At 45.9% G+C, this 25,482-nt stretch overlaps 1 protein-coding gene across 1 annotated transcript; it reads right to left on the bottom strand.

The window, feature by feature from the left end:
• Nucleotides 1–4,435: 4,435 nt before the first annotated feature.
• bdh1 (3-hydroxybutyrate dehydrogenase, type 1) lies at nucleotides 4,436–25,101 on the bottom strand. The gene is made up of 5 exons (XM_055882209.1): nucleotides 24,849–25,101; nucleotides 24,443–24,553; nucleotides 23,166–23,307; nucleotides 16,466–16,618; nucleotides 4,436–10,097 (listed from the first exon to the last, which is right to left on the bottom strand). Exons 1-5 carry the CDS (start codon nucleotides 25,059–25,061, stop codon nucleotides 9,631–9,633), a joined length of 1,086 nt encoding a protein of 361 aa, XP_055738184.1. The 5' UTR covers nucleotides 25,062–25,101; the 3' UTR covers nucleotides 4,436–9,630.
• Between the last annotated feature and the right edge of the window lie 381 nt (nucleotides 25,102–25,482).

The following is a 25,482-nucleotide window of genomic DNA, read 5'->3' as shown; positions in this document are numbered from 1 at the left end:
CATTCATATTCACCCAGCTCAGTGATAGGTTTAGGTTACTGTCATTCATATTCTCCCAGCTCAATGTAACAGTGATAGGTTTAGGGGACTGTCATTCATATTCACCCAGCTCAGTGATAGGTTTAGGTTACTGTCATTCATATTCTCCCAGCTCAATGTAACAGTGATAGGTTTAGGGGACTGTCATTCATATTCACCCAGTTCAATGTAACAGTGATAGGTTTAGGTTACTGTCATTCATATTCACCCAGTTCAATGTAACAGTGACAGGTTTAGGTTACTGTCATTCATATTCACCCAGTTCAATGTAACAGTGATAGGTTTAGGCTACTACATGATACTCTAATGTTCCCTCTACCCATCATGAGGTTGCTACAACCTAGACTATGAATGAAAGTTTACAACATAGGTGCACAAAGGGTCGAGAGAATAATTTGAGTAATCAAGAAGACAGTGACACATTAAATACTGCCTTGCACCCTCTTGCATCTAGCTGATCTAGGGTGTAATCATTTGTCCAAACAGTTGCAAAATGTTCTGTTTCGCTAATTAAACAAGAGTTTCTAATTGGACAAATTCAGGTAGGTCCCTCCCCATTTCGGTCCATTTGCTTAAGAAACGTTTTGTAACAGAACTAAAGTAAAAACTTGTTGTATAAAGGCCTAGAGTCAATCAGACCAAGTGTTAAACGATGATAACAGATGTTTTGGCAGTGATGGAGGTGGAAATGCTGTTGGAGCATCTCATCAGTGAGCGCTGCTCTTGCGATTGTCACGACACCTGCCCCACCTGCCCCACCTGCCCCACCTGCCCCACCTGCCCCACCTGCCCCACCTGCCCCACCTGTTCAGGAGGAGAAAGTGCAGCCTACAGACATAATGACGCTCAGATTAAACATCAGCAGACTAAATAATGAGGGTTTCAATCCCCCTAACGGAGATTCCACCCAATCCCCCCCAACGGAGGTGGAGATTCCACCCAATCCCCCCCAACGGAGGTGGAGATTCCACCCAATCGCCCCCTAACGGAGGTGGAGATTCCACCCAATCCCCCCTAACGGAGGTGGAGATTCCACCCAATCCCCCCCAACGGAGGTGGAGATTCCACCCAATCCCCTCTAACGGAGGTGGAGATTCCACCCAATCCCCCCCAACGGAGGTGGAGATTCCACCCAATCCCCCCCTAACGGAGGTGGAGATTCCACCCAATCCCCCCTAACGGAGGTGGAGATTCCACCCAATCCCCCCTAACGGAGGTGGAGATTCCACCCAATCCCCCCTAACGGAGGTGGAGATTCCACCCAATCCCCCCCAACGGAGGTGTAGATTCCACCCAATCCCCCCTAACGGAGGTGGAGATTCCACCCAATCCCCACTAACGGAGGTGGAGATTCCACCCCACATTCCTGTTTCAACTGGTTAACAAGACTGGATTTCTGTTAATGGAGACTCCGTGCAGCCAATGGCAATGTCCGCTTTAGGTATAATGCCGGGGAACACTTGTGGATTTGACAGCTCTAATGCAGTTCCACCGCCAAAACAACCGCTATGTTGATGTCAGCTAAAGCAGATTGAATAGAGCCCTAAATCCTTAAATCCTGAGCCCTAGAGCCCTAAATCCTTAAATCCTGAGCCCTAGAGCCCTAAATCCTGAGCCCTAGAGCCCTAAATCCTGAGCCCTAGAGCCCTAAATCCTGAGCCCTAGAGCGCTAAATCCTGAGCCCTGGAGCCCTAAATCCAGAGCCCTAGAGCCCTAAATCCTGAGCCCTAGAGCCCTAAATCATGAGCCCTAGAGCCCTAAATCCTGAGCCCTAGAGCCCTAAATCCTGAGCCCTAGAGCCCTAAATCCTGAGCCCTAGAGCCCTAAATCCTGAGCCCTAGAGCCCTAAATCCTGAGCCCTAGAGCCCTAAATCCTTCTCGCATCGACAAACTCTCCTCCTCTTCCCTTCAGTGCACAACAGCTGTCTGAACAGGCGCCATATTAACGCTACAGTCAACAAACTAGAACACGTTAGTAAACCCACAAACCAATCTGCGTGTACAATCTCGCTCAATTACAACACGTCTCTATTTGTGCGTTTCATCACTGTAGTCACAAAACAATACAAAATGTCATTCACTTTTTCCCCCCCACGAGCTCATTTGAATAGGTTGAGGTTTTGCTTCTGGTGAGTTTTTCGCTTAAAGTGAAAGATGAATTAAGAGGGGGAATACAACAATGTCTCTTGCTCTCCCTCTCCTTTAATTTGTTCAAAGTGTTTGGATCAGAACTGGAGGCGTCTGATCTTTACTTATTTCCTTTAGGAAACCATGACTACGGTCGAGAGGAGAAATAAAATACTTTTATTGTTGTTAGAAATACCACCCTTCACTGTAATTTATTATTTAGGTAAAATTAGTTCGCTGTTTGGAGACAGTTACTATACGTAGGCTGTTTTAGATTCTTCCCTATGATCCCTGGGAGACGAATGTGAAACCAGTCACATAGAGGCCAAATTAAAATCCTATCAACATGAGATGTATTACTGCTCCTTTCCACAGTGAAATAGGTTATAAATAGCTGTTATTCAGAAATGTAATTGTATGCCCTAACTTGCGGGGATTGAACATTTGAAGACCCAATCTATAGGCTTTTTATATGACCAAAACCTCCAGTTGATTTATTAGAATGTTTTAATTGTATTGCCAGGCTTTTCAGTTTTACAGTGAGTATCATGTTAAATATTAGCCACTAATCGGGAGTCACCATCAGTAACACCAACATGCATTTATCACTCAGTTTCCTTAAATCTGTAGCCTACTTTTAGCATCCTTCCATTGACTTTTCTTCCTCGGTCACGTCTGTGTCGTCGTTCCAGGGTCGTATTAGACTAACGGTGTGGAATAATTTGGGACGTGTAGCCTATTAGAGTCCTTATGAAACTCAGACGGTTTAAACCTGGAGCCTGGAGGTTAATGATGGCTGGACTGGTGTCGTCACAGTTCCAGGATTAGTGAGGATCAGGGTAGGTCATGTCCACGTTCTCTCACCTTCCAATATTTTATGGATTGAACTTGAGTATGGCAACTTTCAGGATGAATCAAAACACTATTTTTGACTCATCAATATATTTAATACGTAAAGGCCAAACCTGATTAGAATGATTCATATTTTCTTAACTTCTCTAGGGTAGGGGGCAGCATTCGGAGTTTTGGATGAAAAGCATTCCCAAATTAAACTGCCTGCCTCTCGGGCCCAGAAGATATGATATGCATATAATTGGTAGATTTGGATAGTAAACACTCTAAAGTTTCCAAACCTGTTAAAATAGTGTCTGTGAGTATAACAGAACTGATTTGGCAGGCAAAAAAACGGAGAAAAATCCATTCAGGAAGTAGTTATTTTTTTGTGGTTTTGTAGTTTTCTATTCAATGCCATTACAGTATCCATTGACTTAGGACTCAAATTGCAGTTCCTATGCCTTCCACTAGATGTCAACAGTCTTCAGAAATTGTTTCAGGCTTGTATTCTGAAAAATGAGGAAGTAAGAGCGGACCCTAAAGTGTGTTTCATGCGCAAGACCGAGAGAGTGCCTTTCTTGTTTACCTTTTATATTGACAACGTTATTGTCCGGTTGAAATATTATCGATTATTTAGGCTAAAAAACAACCTGAAGATTGAATATAAACATCGTTTGACATGTTTCTATGAACTTTATGGATACAATTTTGACTTTGTCTGCGTTTGAGCCTGTGGATTACTGAACAAAACTGAGGTTTTTGGATATAAAGAGACTTTATCGAACAAAAGGAACATTTATTGAGTAAATGTCTGCTGAGTGCAACCATATGAAGATCAAAGTTAAGGGATTAATTTTATCTCTATTTCTGACTTGTGTAACTGTTCTACTTGGCTGGTTACTGTTTGTAATGATTTGTCTAGTGGGCTATGTTCTCAAATAATCGTAAGGTATGCTTTCGCCCGTAAAGCATTTTTTAAATCTGACACCGTGGTTGGATTCACAAGAAGTTAATCTTTAAACCTATGTAAAATATGTTTTGTTTTCTGAATTTTTATAATGAGTATTTCTGTATTTGAATTTGGCGCCCAGCAGTTTCACTGGCTGTTGAAGAGGTGGGACGCTAACGTCTCACGTACCCAAGAGAGGTTAACATCGTCAGAAATAATCCACAAAATCTACGAGTTGGTGCTGAAACAGAGATCAATATATTTAGATGCTTAAGTTCATTGATCCGTAATATTCTCAACCCATCTCACGATATAGTCTGAGTCTGTAGACAAAATTCAAATAAAAAAATATCAAAAAGATACAACGTATTTAAAGGGATGGCTTTCTAATAAATATAAAATAATAAAATTAATAATATTAAAATAAACCAAAAACCCTATTGAATGTAAACTTCACAACAAAAAAGAATCGGTTGGCAAGTGGGAGGGTTTTCAGTGGTTGAATTATATTTATTAATTGAAGGCAGGGTAGCCACACCTGCAGAGCACAATGCGTGCTCTGAATTAAAACATAAGTTAGTTGAAATCAAATCAAATAATTTAAATACAGTAAGACATTGTTAGTTTGGCAACAAAAAAAAACCTAAGCAAACATTTGTGGGCACACAATGCGTGTAAGTCTGAACACCAACTGAGAAGTGCAAAGGCGTATATTTCCTCAGTCTGAATCGGCCCCTTAGATACCAACCCAAGAAGACACACGGCTGTAATCGCTGACGAAAGGTGATTCTAACATGACTCAGAGAGTTGAATACTTATCAAGATTTACACGGGTGGGTCTAATCCTGGATGCTGATTGGTTAAAACCGCATTCCAGCCATTGTCTATTCTACAAGTTGCAACCAGCTAAATCTATGCCGTTAAAATGTCTATTTAGTCTGTTCCATCTGGCTGCTCAATCCACTGTCTCATCAGACCAGTCAGGCAACTTATAAACTTGATCCCCACTATAAAAAGCATCTAGACATTATCTCACATTACTTTTAGATGAACAATTGGTTTTCAACAGCGGAGATTTGTAATAACGTCTGCCTCTCCGGCGTTTGCAAAAAGAACAACAACAAAAAAGACAATATTGAAACTCGATCTCCAGCTGTCCCATGGTAAATGAACGTGTCTGGACAGACAAGCAGCTTATCTCAGCCAGTCAATCATGACTCGGCATCATTTTTATGGATCTATAGGAAGAAATGTCAATAGAAAGACAGTAAATGTAGCTAGTTTGCTGTCATTCCATCTTCAGTTTCAAGTGACTGTTAGCTGTGTAGATGGAGAGAGATTGTTCTCAGCCAGGAGAAATCATTATTATGGACGTATCCCGAAACAATCACTAGAAAACAGATTAAAACAACCGCAGCTACTGTTGTTATTCTGGCAACACTTTGACATGACTGTTAGCCAAAGTTGACTAGCTAGCAAGCAAGGAATAAGATCATTGCCAGCCATCATGGCAACGGAACATTTAGAACAAACGACTGGGTCGTGTCCATAGTAACAGAGCAACGACTGGGTCGTGTCCATAGATACAGAACAAAAAGGCCAACGACTGGGTCGTGTCCATAGATACAGAGCAACGACTGGGTCGTGTCCATAGATACAGAACAAAAAGGCCAACGACTGGGTCGTGTCCATAGATACAGAGCAAAAAGGGCAACGACTGGGTCGTGTCCATAGATACAGAGCAAAAAGGCCAACGACGGGGTCGTGTCCATAGATACAGAGCAAAAAGGGCAACGACTGGGTCGTGTCCATAGATACAGAGCAAAAAGGCCAACGACTGGGTCGTGTCCATAGATACAGAGCAACGACTGGGTCGTGTCCATAGATACAGAACAAAAAGGGCAACGACTGGGTCGTGTCCATAGATACAGAACAAAAAGGCCAACGACTGGGTCGTGTCCATAGATACAGAACAAAAAGGCCAACGACTGGGTCGTGTCCATAGATACAGAGCAAAAAGGACAACGACTGGGTCGTGTCCATAGATACAGAACAAAAAGGGCAACGACTGGGTCGTGTCCATAGATACAGAACAAAAAGGCCAACGACTGGGTCGTGTCCATAGATACAGAACAAAAAGGGCAACGACTGGGTCGTGTCCATAGATACAGAACAAAAAGGGCAACGACTGGGTCGTGTCCAGAGATACAGAACAAAAAGGGCAACGACTGGGTCGTGTCCATAGATACAGAACAAAAAGGGCAACGACTGGGTCGTGTCCATAGATACAGAACAAAAAGGGCAACGACTGGGTCGTGTCCATAGATACAGAACAAAAAGGGCAACGACTGGGTCGTGTCCAGAGATACAGAGCAACGACTGGGTCGTGTCCATAGATACAGAACAAAAAGGGCAACGACTGGGTCGTGTCCATAGATACAGAGCAAAAAGGGCAACGACTGGGTCGTGTCCATAGATACAGAACAAAAAGGCCAACGACTGGGTCGTGTCCATAGATACAGAGCAAAAAGGGCAACGACTGGGTCGTGTCCATAGATACAGAACAACGACTGGGTCGTGTCCATAGATACAGAACAAAAAGGGCAACGACTGGGTCGTGTCCATAGATACAGAACAACGACTGGGTCGCGTCCATAGATACAGAACAACGACTGGGTCGTGTCCATAGATACAGAGCAAAAAGGGCAACGACTGGGTCGTGTCCATAGATACAGAACAAAAAGGCCAACGACTGGGTCGTGTCCATAGGTACAGAACAACGACTGGGTCGCGTCCATAGGTACAGAACAACGACTGGGTCGCGTCCATAGATACAGAACAACGACTGGGTCACGTCCATAGATACAGAACAACGACTGGGTCGTGTCCATAGATACAGAACAACGACTGGGTCGTGTCCATAGATACAGAACAACGACTGGGTCGCGTCCATAGATACAGAACAACGACTGGGTCGCGTCCATAGATACAGAACAACGACTGGGTCGTGTCCTTAGATACAGAACAAAAAGGCCAACGACTGGGTCGTGTCCATAGATACAGAACAACGACTGGGTCGTGTCCATAGATACAGAACAACGACTGGGTCGCGTCCATAGATACAGAGCAAAAAGGACAACGACTGGGTCGTGTCCATAGATACAGAACAACGAATGGGTCGTGTCCATAGATACAGAGCAACGACTGGGTCGTGTCCATAGATACAGAGCAACGACTGGGTCGTGTCCATAGATACAGAACAACGACTGGGTCGTGTCCATAGATACAGAACAAAAAGGACAACGACTGGGTCGTGTCCATAGATACAGAACAAAAAGGGCAACGACTGGGTCGTGTCCATAGATACAGAGCAAAAAGGACAACGACTGGGTCGTGTCCATAGATACAGAACAACGAATGGGTCGTGTCCATAGATACAGAGCAACAACTGGGTCGTGTCCATAGATACAGAGCAACGACTGGGTCGTGTCCATAGATACAGAACAAAAAGGCCAACGACTGGGTCGTCTCCATAGATACAGAACAAAAAGGACAGCGACTGGGTCGTGTCCATAGATACAGAACAAAAGGACAGCGACTGGGTTGCGTCTCTGTCAACCGAACCGATAGAACGAACGACCAACCGGCTTGGGTATCACCCATAGATTTGTGTCGGGACTATATCTTATGGAAGGATGAATAAATTCATCAAAATAATGTTTTTAATGAAAATATGTAAATCATTATTTGAATATGTTGGTAACCCGTATAAAGGTGATAATGCCCTGGGAGCTGGTGTTCGCCTCGGGACAATATATCCTCCAAACATCGGCTTCTCAGGCTTTATCACTTGAATATTAGAGCTTAATGTATTACTTAAGGAAAAAAAATCCCATTTCCAAGGGGGTGGAATAACGTATATATTGTAGATAAGACAATAGTGCATAATGTTCTAAATGGCTCAAATCACAGATTCAGTGTCAAACAATCCTTAGCTTCAACAGTGGTCCCTGGACCCCTACAACAGTGGTCCCTGGACCCCGACAACAGTGGTCCCTGGACCTCGACAACAGTGGTCCCTGGACCCCGACAACAGTGGTCCCCGACAACAGTGGACCCCAACAGTGGTCCCCGACAACAGTGGTCCCCAACAGTGGTCCCCAACAGTGGTCCCTGGACCCCTACAACAGTGGTCCCTGGACCCCTACAACAGTGGTCCCTGGACCCCTACAACAGTGGTCCCTGGACCCCTACAACAGTGGTCCCTGGACCCCTACAACAGTGGTCCCTGGACCCCTACAACAGTGGTCCCTGGACCCCTACAACAGTGGTCCCTGGACCCCTACAACAGTGGTCCCTGGACCCCTACAACAGTGGTCCCTGGACCCCTACAACAGTGGTCCCTGGACCCCTACAACAGTGGTCCCTGGACCCCTAAATTCATTCAAATTAGATTTACATATTGAGAATCAATAGCTTGTTATTTTCCATGGAGAATATGCCAATGTAAGACTCTAAAGTGGAACGGAACCCTAATGCAATATGATATACTGTACATATGGAGACGATCAGAGACAGAGATCCTCTAGTCCAGAAGTAGAGACGGTCGGAGGTCCTCTAGTCCAGAAGTAGAGACGGTCGGAGACAGAGATCCTCTAGTCCAGAAGTAGAGACGGTCGGAGACAGAGATCCTCTAGTCCAGAAGTAGAGACGGTCGGAGGTCCTCTAGTCCAGAAGTAGAGACGGTCGGAGACAGAGATCCTCTAGTCCAGAAGTAGAGACGGTCGGAGACAGAGATCCTCTAGTCCAGAAGTAGAGACGGTCGGAGGTCCTCTAGTTCAGAAGTAGAGACGGTCGGAGGTCCTCTAGTCCAGAAGTAGAGACGGTCGGAGACAGAGATCCTCTAGTTCAGAAGTAGATACGGTCGGAGGTCCTCTAGTCCAGAAGTAGAGACGGTCGGAGACAGAGATCCTCTAGTCCAGAAGTAGATACGGTCGGAGGTCCTCTAGTCCAGAAGTAGAGACGGTCGGAGACAGAGATCCTCGAGTTCAGAAGTAGATACGGTCGGAGATCCTCTAGTTCACAAGTTTGAGACGGTCGGAGATACTCTAGTTCAGAAGTAGAGACGGTCGGAGATCCTCTAGTCCAGAAGTAGAGACGGTCGGAGATCCTCTAGTCCAGAAGTAGAGACGGTCGGAGATCCTCTAGTCCAGAAGTAGAGACGGTCGGAGATCCTCTAGTCCAGAAGTAGAGACGGTCGGAGATCCTCTAGTCCAGAAGTAGAGACGGTCGGAGGTCCTCTAGTCCAGAAGTAGAGACGGTCGGAGATCCTCTAGTTCACAAGTAGAGACGGTCGGAGATCCTCTAGTCCAGAAGTAGAGACGGTCGGAGATCCTCTAGTCCAGAAGTAGAGACGGTCGGAGATCCTCTAGTCCAGAAGTAGAGACGGTCGGAGATCCTCTAGTTCAGAAGTAGAGACGGTCGGAGATCCTCTCGTTCAGAAGTAGAGACGATGAGAGACAGAGATCCTCTCGTTCAGAAGTAGAGACGATGAGAGACAGAGATCCTCTCGTTCAGAAGTAGAGACGATGAGAGACAGAGATCCTCTAGTCCAGAAGTAGAGACGGTCGGAGCTCCTCTAGTCCAGAAGTAGAGACGATCAGAGACAGAGATCCTCGAGTTCAGAAGTAGAGACGGTCGGAGATGGCGGCCGGTAGGTGTGTCATCACCTGCATCCTGATCCACCAATGAGGCTCCATGGGGTTATAGCGCGTGAACGGGCGGCGTGACGTGATGGCGTCGGTGATGTCATCCAGGACGGGTTGGACATCCTTCTGTCCGCTGCTACAGTATGACCTCATCAGAGCCATGTGTTTGTCGAAGTGGGCGTGGCCATAGTCCTCCTGGACACCAGGGTGCGCCTCGCGCCACAGTTTATCAGCCGTAGTCGCCACAATGTCCCGGGTCAGGATGCCCGTGGCCACAATGAAGTTCCCCGGCTCGATGACGGAGACCTTCACCCCCCAGGCCTTCATCTCGTAACGTAGACAGTCGGAGAATGCTTCCACACCATATTTAGACACACAGTATGGAGAACGCAGGGCATTGCCCATCCGCCCATACATACTGGCCAGGTTGACCACACGACCTGCAACACAGTGGCATTAGGTTATTACATAGATAAATACCTATTTAACACAGTGGCATTAGAACACATTAAAAGGTAGATTCATCGATGCACAAAGTAAACGGCAATCGATTTCTGAAACAACGAAGAGCGTTGAAGCTTGGCCTCTGCTGCGTTGGTCCCGTAGCTACTACGTAGTAGCAGTGTGAAGCCGTGCACAGATACTCTGTGTGAGAGCAAAGTACGCCATCACTCTCATAGGAATATCTGAGGTGCTGCTGACGGCGACAACATAAAGCCGAGTCTACCTTTAATAACTTTTTATTTCAAGAAGAAAAGCAGTATGACTCCGAGCCTGTTAGTGAACATCCCAGAGACATGCAGCTGGCCTCTACGGTCCAACTATCCTCAAAACCACATCTTAAAAACATTCTTCAGGAGCTTGACAGAACAGCGACTGACTGACCAAAGCGCCAGTCACTTCATCATCATTTACTACCCGCTCAATGCAGTACATTACATTCCACACAAACAGAGCCCGCGCACCACCACCGCAGCCTAACCATAGCCCGCTCACCACCACCACCGCAGCCTAACCAGAGCCCGCTCACCACCACCACCACAGCCTAACCAGAGCCCGCTCACCACCACCACCACCACAGCCTAACCAGAGCCCGCTCACCACCACCACCACCACAGCCTAACCAGAGCCCGCTCACCACCACCACCACAGCCTAACCAGAGCCCGCTCACCACCACCACCACCACCACGGCAGCCTAACCAGAACCCGCTCACCACCACCACCACGGCAGCCTAACCAGAGCCCCCGCACCACCACCACAGCCTAACCAGAGCCCGCTCACCACCACCACAGCCTAACCAGAGCCCCCGCACCACCACCACAGCCTAACCAGAGCCCGCTCACCACCACCACCACAGCCTAACCAGAGCCCGCTCACCACCACCACCACAGCCTAACCAGAGCCCGCTCACCACCACCACCACCACAGCCTAACCAGAGCCCGCTCACCACCACCACCACAGCCTAACCAGAGCCCGCTCACCACCACCACCACAGCCTAACCAGAGCCCGCTCACCACCACCACCACCACCACAGCCTAACCAGAGCCCGCTCACCACCACCACCACCACCACAGCCTAACCAGAGCCCGCTCACCACCACCACCACCACCACAGCCTAACCAGAGCCCGCTCACCACCACCACCACCACCACAGCCTAACCAGAGCCCGCTCACCACCACCACCACCACCACAGCCTAACCAGAGCCCGCTCACCACCACCACCACCACCACAGCCTAACCAGAGCCCGCTCACCACCACCACCACAGCCTAACCAGAGCCCGCTCACCACCACCACCACCACCACAGCCTAACCAGAGCCCGCTCACCACCACCACCACCACCACAGCCTAACCAGAGCCCGCTCACCACCACCACCACCACCACAGCCTAACCAGAGCCCGCTCACCACCACCACCACCACCACAGCCTAACCAGAGCCCGCTCACCACCACCACCACCACAGCCTAACCAGAGCCCGCTCACCACCACCACCACAGCTTAACCAGAGCCCGCTCACCACCACCACCACCACCACCACCACCACCACCACCACCACGGCAGCCTAACCAGAACCCGCTCACCACCACCACGGCAGCCTAACCAGAGCCCGCTCACCACCACCACCACAGCCTAACCAGAGCCCGCTCACCACCACCACGGCAGCCTAACCAGAGCCCGCTCACCACCACCACCACAGCCTAACCAGAGCCCGCTCACCACCACCACGGCAGCCTAACCAGAGCCCGCTCACCATCACCACCGCAGCCTAACCAGAACCCGCTCACCACCACCACCACCGCAGCCTAACCAGAGCCCGCTCACCACCACCACCACCACAGCCTAACCAGAGCCCGCTCACCACCACCACCACAGCCTAACCAGAGCCCGCTCACCACCACCACCACCACCACGGCAGCCTAACCAGAACCCGCTCACCACCACCACCACGGCAGCCTAACCAGAGCCCCCGCACCACCACCACAGCCTAACCAGAGCCCGCTCACCACCACCACAGCCTAACCAGAGCCCGCTCACCACCACCACAGCCTAACCAGAGCCCGCTCACCACCACCACCACCACCACAGCCTAACCAGAGCCCCCGCACCACCACCACAGCCTAACCAGAGCCCGCTCACCACCACCACCACAGCCTAACCAGAGCCCGCTCACCACCACCACCACAGCCTAACCAGAGCCCGCTCACCACCACCACCACCACCACCGCAGCCTAACCAGAACCCGCTCACCACCACCACCACCACAGCCTAACCAGAGCCCGCTCACCACCACCACCACAGCCTAACCAGAGCCCGCTCACCACCACCACCACAGCCTAACCAGAGCCCGCTCACCACCACCACCACCACCACAGCCTAACCAGAGCCCGCTCACCACCACCACAGCCTAACCAGAGCCCGCTCACCACCACCACCACCACCACAGCCTAACCAGAGCCCGCTCACCACCACCACCACCACCACAGCCTAACCAGAGCCCGCTCACCACCACCACCACCACCACCACCACGGCAGCCTAACCAGAACCCGCTCACCACCACCACCACCACAGCCTAACCAGAGCCCCCGCACCACCACCACAGCCTAACCAGAGCCCGCTCACCACCACCACAGCCTAACCAGAGCCCGCTCACCACCACCACCACCACCACAGCCTAACCAGAGCCCCCGCACCACCACCACAGCCTAACCAGAGCCCGCTCACCACCACCACCACAGCCTAACCAGAGCCCGCTCACCACCACCACCACAGCCTAACCAGAGCCCGCTCACCACCACCACCACCACCACCGCAGCCTAACCAGAACCCGCTCACCACCACCACAGCCTAACCAGAGCCCGCTCACCACCACCACCACAGCCTAACCAGAGCCCGCTCACCACCACCACCACAGCCTAACCAGAGCCCGCTCACCACCACCACCACAGCCTAACCAGAGCCCGCTCACCACCACCACCACAGCCTAACCAGAGCCCGCTCACCACCACCACAGCCTAACCAGAGCCCGCTCACCACCACCACCACCACCACAGCCTAACCAGAGCCCGCTCACCACCACCACAGCCTAACCAGAGCCCGCTCACCACCACCACCACCACAGCCTAACCAGAGCCCGCTCACCACCACCACCACAGCTTAACCAGAGCCCGCTCACCACCACCACCACCACCACCACCACCACCACCACGGCAGCCTAACCAGAACCCGCTCACCACCACCACGGCAGCCTAACCAGAGCCCGCTCACCACCACCACCACAGCCTAACCAGAGCCCGCTCACCACCACCACGGCAGCCTAACCAGAACCCGCTCACCACCACCACCACGGCAGCCTAACCAGAGCCCGCTCACCACCACCACCACCGCAGCCTAACCAGAGCCCGCTCACCACCACCACCACCGCAGCCTAACCAGAGCCCGCTCACCACCACCACCACCGCAGCCTAAACAGAGCCCATTTCATCATCCATATTATCAGGCTCCAACATTGCACTACTTGACATCACATTCACAGTAAACGCTGCAGACTTCAGCATGAATTAACTTTTGTTTGAATGCCGTCCAGTCTCTGCTAAATGACTACAGTTCAAGTTGTGTCATGTGCTCCAACCCCAACAATGCAGTAGTCAATATCACTGTAGCACTAAAGACAACAAGGTAGAACAAACACACGACAGACAGGAAGAAGCAAAGTGCATTCAGAAACTCTTCAGACTCCTTGACCTTTTCTACTTACATTAGACTTTCTAAACATTTTAAATAAAGAATTTAACCCCTTACCAATCTACACACAATACCCCATAATGACAAAGCAAAAACAGTTTGTTTTAAATTTTTGCATATATTATATTACATTTACATAAGTATTCAGACCCTTTAGTCAGTACTTTGTTGAAGCACCTTTGGCAGCGATTACATCCTCGAGTCTTCTTGGGTATGACGCTACAAGCTTGGCACACCTTTATTTGGGGAGTTTCTCCCATTCTTCTCTGCAGATCCTCTCAAGCTCTGTCAGGTTGGATGGGGAGTGTTGCTGCACAGCTATTTTCAGGTCTCTCCAGAGATGTTTGATCGAAGCCACTCCTGCGTTGTCTTGGCTGTGTGCTTAGGGTTGTTGTCCTGTTGGAAGGTGAACCTTCGCCCCCAGTCAGAGGTCCTGAAGAGGTTCATCAAGGATCTCTCTGTACTTTGCTCCATTCATCTTTCCCTCAATCCTGACTAGTCTCCCAGTCCGTGCCGCTGAAAAACATCCCCACAGCATGATGCTGCCACCACCATGCTTCCCCGTAGGGATGGTGCCAGGTTTCCTCCAGACGTGACGCTTGGCATTCAGACCAAAGAGTTCAATCATGGTTTCATCAGACCAGAGAATCTTGTTTCTCATTGTCTGAGAGTCCTTTAGGTGTCTTTTGGCAAACTCCAAGTGGGCTGTCATGTGCCTTTTACTGAGGAATGGCTTCCGTCTGGCCACTCTACCGCAAAGGTCTGATTGGTGGAGTCCTGCAGAGATGGTTGTCCTTCTGGAAGGCTCCCATCTCCACAAAGGAACTCTGGAGCTCTGTCAGAGTGACCATCGGGTTCTTGGTCACCTCCCTGACCAAGGCCTTTCTCCCCCGATTGCTCAGTTTGGCCGGGCAGCCATATCTAGGAAGCGTCTTGGTGGTTCCAAAATTCTTCCATTTAAGAATGGAGGCCACTGTGTTCTTGGGGACCGTCAACGCTGCAGACATTTTTTGGTACCCTTCCCCAGATCTGTGCCTCGACACAATCCTGTCTCGAATTCCTTCGACCTCATGGCTTTTTGTTCTCTGACATGCACTGTCAACTGTGGGACCTTATATAGACAGGTATGTGCCTTTCCAAATAATGTCCAATCAATTGAATTTACCACAGGTGGACTCCATTCAAGTTGTAGAAACATCTCAAGGATGACAGGATGCACCTGAGCTCAATTTTGATTCATAGCAAAGGGTCTGAATACTTATGTAAATAATGAATTTCTGTTGTTGCTTTGTCATTATGGGGTAGTGTGTGTAGATGGATATTTAGTTCTTTAAATGTATATATTTTAGAATAAAGGCTGTAAAAACATGTGGAAAAAGTCAAGGGGTCTGAATACTTTCCGAATGCCCTGTACCTTGAGTGGTAATGTGACTAGGCATCAGCATATATGTTAAACAGAGAAGCAGCAGTGTATATGATGATTGTATGTGAGTGTGTGTGTAGAGTAAGTATAAATGTGTGTCAGTGTGCGTTAGTGTATAGAGTGTCAGTGTGAGAAAATACAAGGGTCAATTCTGTTAGCTATTTAGCGGTCTTATGGGGATAGATGCTGTTCGGGAGCCTGTTGGGTGTCAGACCATGGGTTGGGTGGCTGGGCCTTCCTTTTACACCGCCTGATAAGAGGTCCTGGATGGCCCCAGTGATGTACTGGGCTGTCCGCACCACCATCTGTAGTGCCATGCGATCGAGGGCGGTGCTATTGCCATACCAGGCGGTGATGCAACCAGTCAAGATGCTCTCGATGGTGCAGCTGTAGAACTTTTTCAGGATCTGAGGGCAAAGATGTCGCGCCTTTTTCACAACTGTTTGTTATAAGTTCTTAGTGATTTGGACACGGAGGAACTTGATGCTCTCGACACGCTCCACTGCTTCCATGTGGAAGGGGGCGTGCTCGTTTCCTGTAGTCCACGATCATCGCTTTTGTCTTACTGACGTTGAGGAAGAGTTTGTTGTTCTAGCACCACACTGCCAGGTCACTGACCTCCCTGTAGGCTGTCTCATCGTCGCCGGTGATCAGGCAAACTTGATGGTGTTGGAGTCGTGCTTGGCCACGCAACCGTGGGTGAACAGGGAGTACAGGAGGGGCTAAGCACGCACCCGAGTGGCCCCAGTGTTGAGGGTCAGCGTGGCGGAGGTGATGTTGCCTACCCTCACCACCTGGGGGCGGCCCGTCGGAAAGTCCAGAATCCAGTTGCAGAGGGAGGTCTTCAGTCCCATGGTCTTAAGCTTGGTGACAAGCGTGGAGTGCTGAACACTAAGCTGTATTTAATGAACAGCATTCTCACATAGGTGAGAATCTAGGTGGGAAAGGGCAGTGTGGAGTGCAAATGAGATTGCACTGTTGGGGTGGTATGAAAATTGGAGGGGGTCTAAGGTGGCTGGGATGATGGTGTTGATGTGAGCCATGACCAGCCTTTCAAAGAACTTCATGGCTACAGATGTGAGTCGGTAGTTATTTAGTACTTGTATCTGAAACCGTTGTGTCTGTTGGTGGCTGACCTTTGGCCCTACGGATGAGGGGCAGGAGGGCCTTGGTGACCCTGATAACCCCCCACAGGTTGACCTCTGACACCTGGCGGTACGTCTCCATGGTCGTAAACTCCACCTCACCAAACGTAGACACACCTGCATTGTTCAGCACCGCCCACAGACCTGATCAGGGAAAAGAGGGGTATATAACTGATTATATATATAGGTCTCCTTCAGGGTCTATATCCCATTTTCTTCTTGAAAAGTAGTCTACACCTTAACTTTTTCCACATTGTGTTACAGCCTGAATTCAACATGTATTAAAATGTTTTTTTTTGTTTTTTTATTACCCATCTACACACAATACCCCATAATGACAAAGTGAAAACATTTTTAGAAATGTATGCAAATTTACTGAAAATGAAATACAGAAAATCAAATTTACATACAGTACTAATCAAAAGTTTGGACACACCTACTCATTCAAGAGTTTCTTTATTTTTACTATTTTCTACATTGTAAAATAATAGTGAAGACATCAAAACTATGAAATAACACATATGGAATCATGTACTAACCAAAAAAGTGTTAAACAAAACAGAATATATTTTATATTCTTCAAAGTAGCCACCTTATGCCTTGACAGCGTTGCACACTCTTGGCATTCTGTCAACCAGCTTCACCTGGAATGCTTTTCCAACAGTCTTGAAGGAGTTCCCATATATTCTGAGCACTTGTTGGCTACTTTTCCTTCACTCTGCGGTTCAACTTCATCTAAAACCCTCTCAATTGGGTTGAGGTCAGGTGATTGTGGAGGCCAGGTCATCTGATGCAGCACTCAATCACTCTCCTTGGTCAAATAGTCCTTAGCCCTTTGTTGAAAAACTGATAGTGCCACTAAGCACAAACCAGATGGGATGGCGTATCGCTGCAGCTATGCTGGTTAACTTCTTATGGCTGCATCCCGCTAACGGGATCGATATGACAACAGCCAGTGAAAGTGCAGGGCGCCAAATTCAAATGATTAAATAATTCCTCAAACTTAAAATTCCTTAAACATACATGTGTCTTATATCATTTTAAAGGTAATCTTGTTGTTAATCCCACCAAAGTGTCCGATTTCAAATACGCTGAATCACTAACCTTTGATTATCTTCATCAGATGACACTCATAGGACTTCATGTTACACAATACATGCATGTTGTGTTTGATAAAGTTCATATTTATATCAAAAAATCTGAGTTTACATTGGCGCGTTACATTCACTAGTTCCAAAAACATCCAGTGATAGTGCATAGCCACATTCAACAGAACTACTCATCATAAATGTAGATGATAATACAAGTCTACACATACCTCTCCTTAATGCAACCGCTGTGCCAGATTTCAAAAAAACTTTACGGAAAAAGCAAATCATGCAATAATCTGAGACGGAGCTCAGAACAATAGCCAAATTAGCCGCCATGTTGGACTCAACAGAAAATACATGATAAAAGTTTCCTTACCTTTGATGAACTTCATCAGAATGTAGTCCCAGGAATCCCAGGTCCACAATAATTGCTTAATTTGTTCGATAATGTCCGTTATTTATGTCCAATTAGCTACTTTGTTTAGAGCGTTTGGTAAAGAATTCCAAAGTCACAAAGCGCGTCCACTATAACGTGACGAAATGTCCAAACGTTCCATAAGTCAGTAGAATCATGTCAAACGATGTACTGAATCAATCTTTAGAATGTTGTTAACGTACATCTTGAATAACGTTCCAACCGGAGAATTACATTGACTTCAGTTGAGCGATGGAACGGAGCTGCCTCTCACGTGAACGCGCATGGTCAAAGCATGGTCACCTCATGGCAGTGGTGAATCATTCCTGTCTCCTTTGGCCCCCCTTCACAGTAGAGTCATCAGACAAAGTTCTATTGACTGTTGACATCTAGTGGAAGCCGTAGGAAGTGAAAAATCAATATCTCGCTGTAATTTCAATGAGAGCTTGGTTGAAAATCTGCCACCTCAGGAAAAAATCCAAAACAGGAAGTGGAACTTCTCAGGTTTTTACCTGCCATATGAGTTCTGTTATACTCAGACATAATTCAAACAGTTTTAGAAACTTCAAAGTGTTTTCTATCCAATACTAATAATAATAATATGCAACTATGACTGAGAAGCAGGTCGTTTACTCTGGGCACCTCTGTGCACCTTTCATCCAAGCTACTCAATACTGCCCCGGTCACCAGAAAAGCATCATCACGCCTCCTCCCATGCTTCACGGTGGAACCACAATCCGTTCACCTACTCTGCATCTCACAAAGACACGGCTGTTGGAAACAAATCTCATACAAAGGAAATATTTCCACCGGTCTAATGTCCATTGCTCGTGTTTCTTGGCCCAAGCAAGTCTCTTCTTCTTACTGGTGTCCTTTAGTAGTGCTTTCTTTGCAGCAATTCGACCATGAAGGCCTGATTCAGGCAGTCTCCTTTGAACAGTTGATGTTGAGATGTGTCTGTTACTTGAACTCTGTGAAGCATTTATTTGGGCTGAACTTATCCTCTGCAGCAGAGGTAACTCTGGGTCTTCCTGTGGTGGTCCTCATGAGAGTCAGTTTCAGAGCGCTAGATGGTTTTTGCGACTGCACTTGAGGAAACGTTCAGAATTCTTGAAATGTTCTGCATTGACTGACCTTCATGTATTAAAGTCATGATGGACTGTCGTTTCTCTGATTATTTGAGCTGTTCTTGCCATAATATGGACTTAGACCTATTTGGTAAAAGACAATCTTCTGTATACCAACCCTACCTTGTCACAATCTAACTGTTTGGCTCAAACACATTAAGGGGAAAATAAATTTACTTTTTTTTTAATTATATTATAATAAAATCCTATTTATAAATTTTTAACAAGGCACACGTGTTAATTGAAATGCATTCCATGTGACTACCTCATGAGCTGGTTGAGAGAATGCCAAGAGTGTGCAAAGCTGTCAAAGGCAAAGTGTGGCTACTTTGAAGACTCTCAAATATATTTTGATTTGTTAAACACTTTTTTGGTTACTACATCAAATTGTCACATGCGCCGAATACAACAAGTGTAGACTTTACTGTGAAATGCTTACTTACAAGCCCTTAACCAGCAATGCAGTTCAAAAGAAAATATTTACCAAATAAACTAAAGTAAAAAATAATAAAAAGTAACAATAACGAGGCTATATACAGGGTCAATGTGCGGGGGGTACAGGTTAGTTGAGGTAATTTGTACAAGTAGGATGCCAGTCAGGATGCTCTCGATGGTGCAGCTGTAGAACATTGAGGATCCCATGCCAAATCTTTTCAGTATCCTATGGAATGGTTCCATGTGTGTTCTTTCATAGTTTTGATGTCTTCACTATTATTCTACAATGTAGCAAATAGTAAAAATAAAGAAAAACCCTTGAATGAGTAGGTGTGTCCAAACTTTTGACTGGTACTGTAAGTATTCACACCCCCCCTTGATATGACACCCCAAATTGAGTTCAGGCGAATCCTGTTTCCATTGATCGTCCTTGAGATGTTTCTACAACTTGGAGTCCAACCTGTGGTAAATTCAATTGATTGGACGTGATTTTGAAAGAAACACACCTGTCTATATAAGGTCTGACAGTTGACAGTGCATGTCAGAGCAGGTACTATACCATGAAGTTGAAAGAACTGTCCGTAGATCTCTGAGACAGGATTGTGATGAAGTATATATCTGGGGTGTAAAACAATTTCTGGAGTGTTGAAAGTTTCCAAGAGCACAGTGGTCTCCATCATTGGAAATAATATGGAAATACCCAGACTGCCTAGAGCTGGCCGTCTGATCAAACTGAACAACCGGGCAAGAAGGTCATTGGTCAAGGAGGTGACCAAGAACCCAATGACCACTCTAACAGTTATTGGTTGAGATGGGAGAACCTGCCAGAAGGACAACAGTCTCTACAGTACGTCACCAATCTGGACTTCATGGGACAGAAACACTCCTGAGAAAAAGGCACGACAGCCCACATGGAGTTTGCAAAAAATGCAAGAAAGAAAGGGCATAAGGCAAAAGATTGTGGTTTGATGAGACAAAAATGTAACTTTGGCCTGAAGGTAAAACACTGTCTGAAAACCAACACCATCTGTACTAGAGGTCGATTAATTAGTTTATAACAATCGGAAATCTGTATTTTTTACACCTTTATTTAACTAGGCAAGTCAGTTAAGAACACATTCTTATTTTCAATGACGGCCTAGGAACGGTGGGTTAACTGCCTTGTTCAGGGGCAGAACGACATAGTTTTACCTTGTCAGCTCAGGGATTCAATCTTGCAACCTTACGGTTAACTAGTCCAACGCTCTAACCACCTGCCTCACGAGGAGCCCGCCTGTTACGCGAATGCAGTAAGAAGCCACGGTAAGTTGCTAGCTAGCATTAAACGTATCTTATAAAAAACAACAATCATTCATAATCACTAGTTATAACTACACATGGTTGATGATATTACTAGTTTATCTAGTTATAACTACACATGGTTGATGATATTACTAGTTTATCTAGCGTGTCCTGCGTTGCATATAATCGATGCAGTGGCATTCGCGAAAAAGGACTGTCGTTGCTCCAATGTGTACCTAACCATAAACATCAATGCCTTTCTTAAAATCAATACACAAGTATATATTTTTAAACCTGCATATTTAGTTAATATTGCCTGCTAACATTAATTTCTTTTAACTAGGGAAATGGTGTCACTTCTCTTGCAACAGAGTCAGGGTATATGCAGCAGTTTGGGCCGCCTGGCTCGTTGCGAACTGTGTGAAGACTATTTATTCCTAACAAAGACAGCCACCTTCGCCAAACGGGGGATGATTTAACAAAAGCGCATTTGCGAAAAAAGCACAATCGTTGCGCCAATGTGTACCTAACCATAAACATCAATGCCTTTCTTAAAATCAATACACAGAAGTATATATTTCTAAACCTGCATATTTAGCTAAAAGAAATCCAGGTTAGCAGGCAATATTAACCAGGTGAAATTGTGTCACTTCTCTTGCGTTCATTGCAGACAGAGTCAGGGTATATGCAACAGTTTGGGCAGCCTGGCTCATTGCGAACTAATTTGCCAGAATTTTACGTAATTATGACATAACATTGAAGGTTGTGCAATGTAACAGGAATATTTAGACTGATGGATGCCACCCGTTAGATAAAATACGGAACGGTTCCGTATTACACTGAAAGAATAAATGTTTTCGAAATGATAGTTTCCGGATTCGACCATATTAATGACCGAAGGCTTGTATTTCTGTGTGTTATGTTATAATTAAGTCTATGATTTGATAGAGCAGTCTGACTGAGCGGTGGTAGGCAGCAGCAGGCTCGTAAGCATTCAAACAGCACTTTCGTGCGTTTTGCCAGAAGCTCTTCGCAATGCTTCAAGCTGTTTATGACTTCAAGCCTATCAACTCCTGAGATGAGGCTGGTGTAACAGATGTGAAATGGCTAGCTAGTTAGCGGGGTGCGCGCTAATAGCGTTCCAAACGCCACTCGCTCTGAGACTTGGAGTAGTTGTTCCCCTTGCTCTGCATGGGTAACGCTGCTTCGAGGGTGGCTGTTGTCGATGTGTTCCTGGTTCGAGCCCAGGTAGGAGCGAGGAGAGGGATGGAAGCTATACTGTTACACTGGCAATACTAAAGTGCCTATAAGAACATCCAATAGTCAAAGGTATATGAAATACAAATGGTATAGAGAGAAATAGTCCTATAATTCCTGTAATAACTACAACCTAAAACTTCTTAACTGGGAATATTGAAGACTCATGTTAAAAAGAACCACCAGCTTTCATATGTTCTCATGTTCTGAGCAAGGAACTTAAACGTTAGCTTTTTTACATGGCACATATTGCACTTTTACTTTCTTCTCCAACACTTTGTTTTTGCATTATTTAAACCAAATTGAACATGTTTCATTATTTATTTGAGGCTAAATTGATTTTTTTAAATGTATTATATTAAGTTAAAATAAGTGTTCATTCAGTATTGTTGTAATTGTCATTATTACAAATACATTTTATTTAAATTTCAAAAATTAAATTAAAAAGAAAATCGGCTGAATAATCGGTATCGGCGTTGAAAAATCATAATCAGTCGACCTCTAATCTGTGCATGGTGGAATTGCTTTAGAACAAGAATGTCCTTTAGTGGCTCAGACATGAATCTCATTGAAAAATCTGTAGAGACTTGAAGATTGCTGTTTACCGTCACTCACCATCTAACTTTGAGCTTGAGTAAAGGGAGAATGGGACCAAAATCCCCAAATCCAGATGTGCAAAGCTGAAACAGACCCAAGACGATTCATCGCTGTAAACGCCGCCAAAAGGTGCTTCTACAAAGTATTGACTCGGTGTGAATAAATTAGATATTTCTTTATTTTCAATCTGCAAAAATGTCTTAAAACATGTTTCCACTTTGTCATTATGGGGTATTGTGTGTAGATGAGTGAGATTTATTATTTTGAATTCAGGCTGTAACGAAATATTGAATATGTAAAGTGTGATGACTACTTTCTGAAGGCTGTGTATCTGCTTTCACTGTCATGCAGATAATCATTTACTATACCCAATAATTCAGATTCAAAATCAGCACATTTACTCTAGATAATGTACAAAGAGTTCTGTATTTATGCAGTTCCTGTATATGGTATGATGTGTGGCAGTGAGACAGACTAATGTCCTGTACCTCTCTGTGAGTCGTCCAGGTGTGTGTTAACGTACTCCACAGCTCTGTTCACCTGTTCCTCACTGCAGACATCCAGCTGAAGCACCTTCATCCGATCTGACTGCATCTCCTCCAGCTCCATAGACCCCTCCCCACCCTTCTCCTGGAAAGGCATCTAAATCAGAAGAACTCAGAACACTGTCTGACAATAGTCAGCGGCTGTCTGGATATTTCAACAATCAGCACAAACTCAGTCTACTGCACCAGCCCATTATTTCACAGACACAAATCCTACTTTCAATTTCCTTAGCATCTTCTGCATTACCTTGAACAGGCAGTTTACCTGGACATAAACATGACCTTGAACAGACAGTTTACCTGGACATAAACATTACCTTGAACAGACAGTTTACCTGGACATAAACATTACCTTGAACAGACAGTTTACCTGGACATAAACATTACCTTGAACAGACAGTTTACCTGGACATAAACATTACCTTGAACAGACAGTTTACCTGGACATAAACATTACCTTGAACAGACAGTTTACCTGGACATAAACATTACCTTGAACAGACAGTTTACCTGGACATAAACATTACCTTGAACAGGCAGTTTACCTGGACATAAACATTACCTTGAACAGACAGTTTACCTGGACATAAACATTACCTTGAACAGACAGTTTACCTGGACATAAACATTACCTTGAACAGACAGTTTACCTGGACATAAACATTACCTTGAACAGACAGTTTACCTGGACATAAACTAATAACATGACCTTGAACAGACAGTTTACCTGGACATAAACATTACCTTGAACAGACAGTTTACCTGGACATAAACTAATAACATGACCTTGAACAGACAGTTTACCTGGACATAAACATTACCTTGAACAGACAGTTTACCTGGACATAAACTAATAACATGACCTTGAACAGACAGTTTACCTGGACATAAACATTACCTTGAACAGGCAGTTTACCTGGACATAAACATTACCTTGAACAGGCAGTTTACCTGGACATAAACTAATAACATGACCTTGAACAGACAGTTTACCTGGACATAAACATTACCTTGAACAGGCAGTTTACCTGGACATAAACATTACCTTGAACAGGCAGTTTACCTGGACATAAACATTACCTTGAACAGACAGTTTACCTGGACATAAACATTACCTTGAACAGGCAGTTTACCTGGACATAAACATTACCTTGAACAGACAGTTTACCTGGACATAAACATTACCTTGAACAGGCAGTTTACATGGACATAAACATTACCTTGAACAGACATCCAGCGAAGACAGTGAAGCCCAGTTTGTGGAGGTGCTTAGCCGTGGCATGACCAAACCCACTGTCACAGCCTGTGATGAATACTGCCTTTCCCTTTACCTGCAACATGGACAAACTGTAATATCACCCAACACACAATGTGTCATTCGAAAGGGTTTGAATAGAGTGCAAGTTGAAACGGCAAGCTGAGAAACTGCACTGCTTGGAATTGACCTATTTAAATTCCAGACTATTGTGGGCTACTTTTATAGCTTATTATCGCATGATTTAATGTCTTATCTGCTTTGTTCAACTTTAAAATCTGCATAGCTTAGAGCCAGTGTGGAAAACAATATAAACCAACAACATAAAAGGCATTCGATTTCCAGTGGTTTACAATAGTGACATATGTTACCTCTATCGATCCTCTGGGTATCCGTGGTGTCGCGACATAGAGTACAAAAATGAAATACACCCCGACTATGCACTCTGTCACGCTGGTCTCAGGAAAACCACAGCATTTAGCGACAGCATTCAGCAACGTTGGGAGTCCGAACCCCAGAACTACTGTCAAAAGAACTGAAAACGACACGAGTAGAGCGCCTCGAACGAACGACAGCGAAGCCATTTCATTAACTTCTGTAATGTTAACTTCTTCTTTGGGGTTTAACGGCGGTTGGCATCCAATATGTTGCATTACCGCCCCCAACTGGACTAGAATATAAATCCATTATACTGTAATACAAAATGGGAAAAATAGAAAATAAAACACCATTCTAAATAACTCTACACTAAATTAAAAACTCACTTCCCCATTCCACTACTTGGACCATATCTATTCCTGACACCACCACTCAACACACCCTGTAACTCTTCTGAAGTCAGATCTTGTATGGCCATCTACTTCTCTGCAGCTGCCACTACATATATGTTCTGTGATTTACAGTCCAAGAATAGACTGACAGGTTTCAGAAGAAAGGTCTTTGTTTCTGGCCATTTTGAGCCTGTAATCAAACCCAGAAATGCTGATGCTCCAGATATTCAACTAG

The sequence above is a fragment of the Salvelinus fontinalis genome, chromosome 25 (assembly GCF_029448725.1).
Source record: "Salvelinus fontinalis isolate EN_2023a chromosome 25, ASM2944872v1, whole genome shotgun sequence".
Taxonomy (NCBI): domain Eukaryota; kingdom Metazoa; phylum Chordata; class Actinopteri; order Salmoniformes; family Salmonidae; genus Salvelinus; species Salvelinus fontinalis.
The sequence above is the reverse complement of the archived record's forward strand: the minus strand, read 5'-3'. Positions and strand labels throughout refer to the sequence as shown.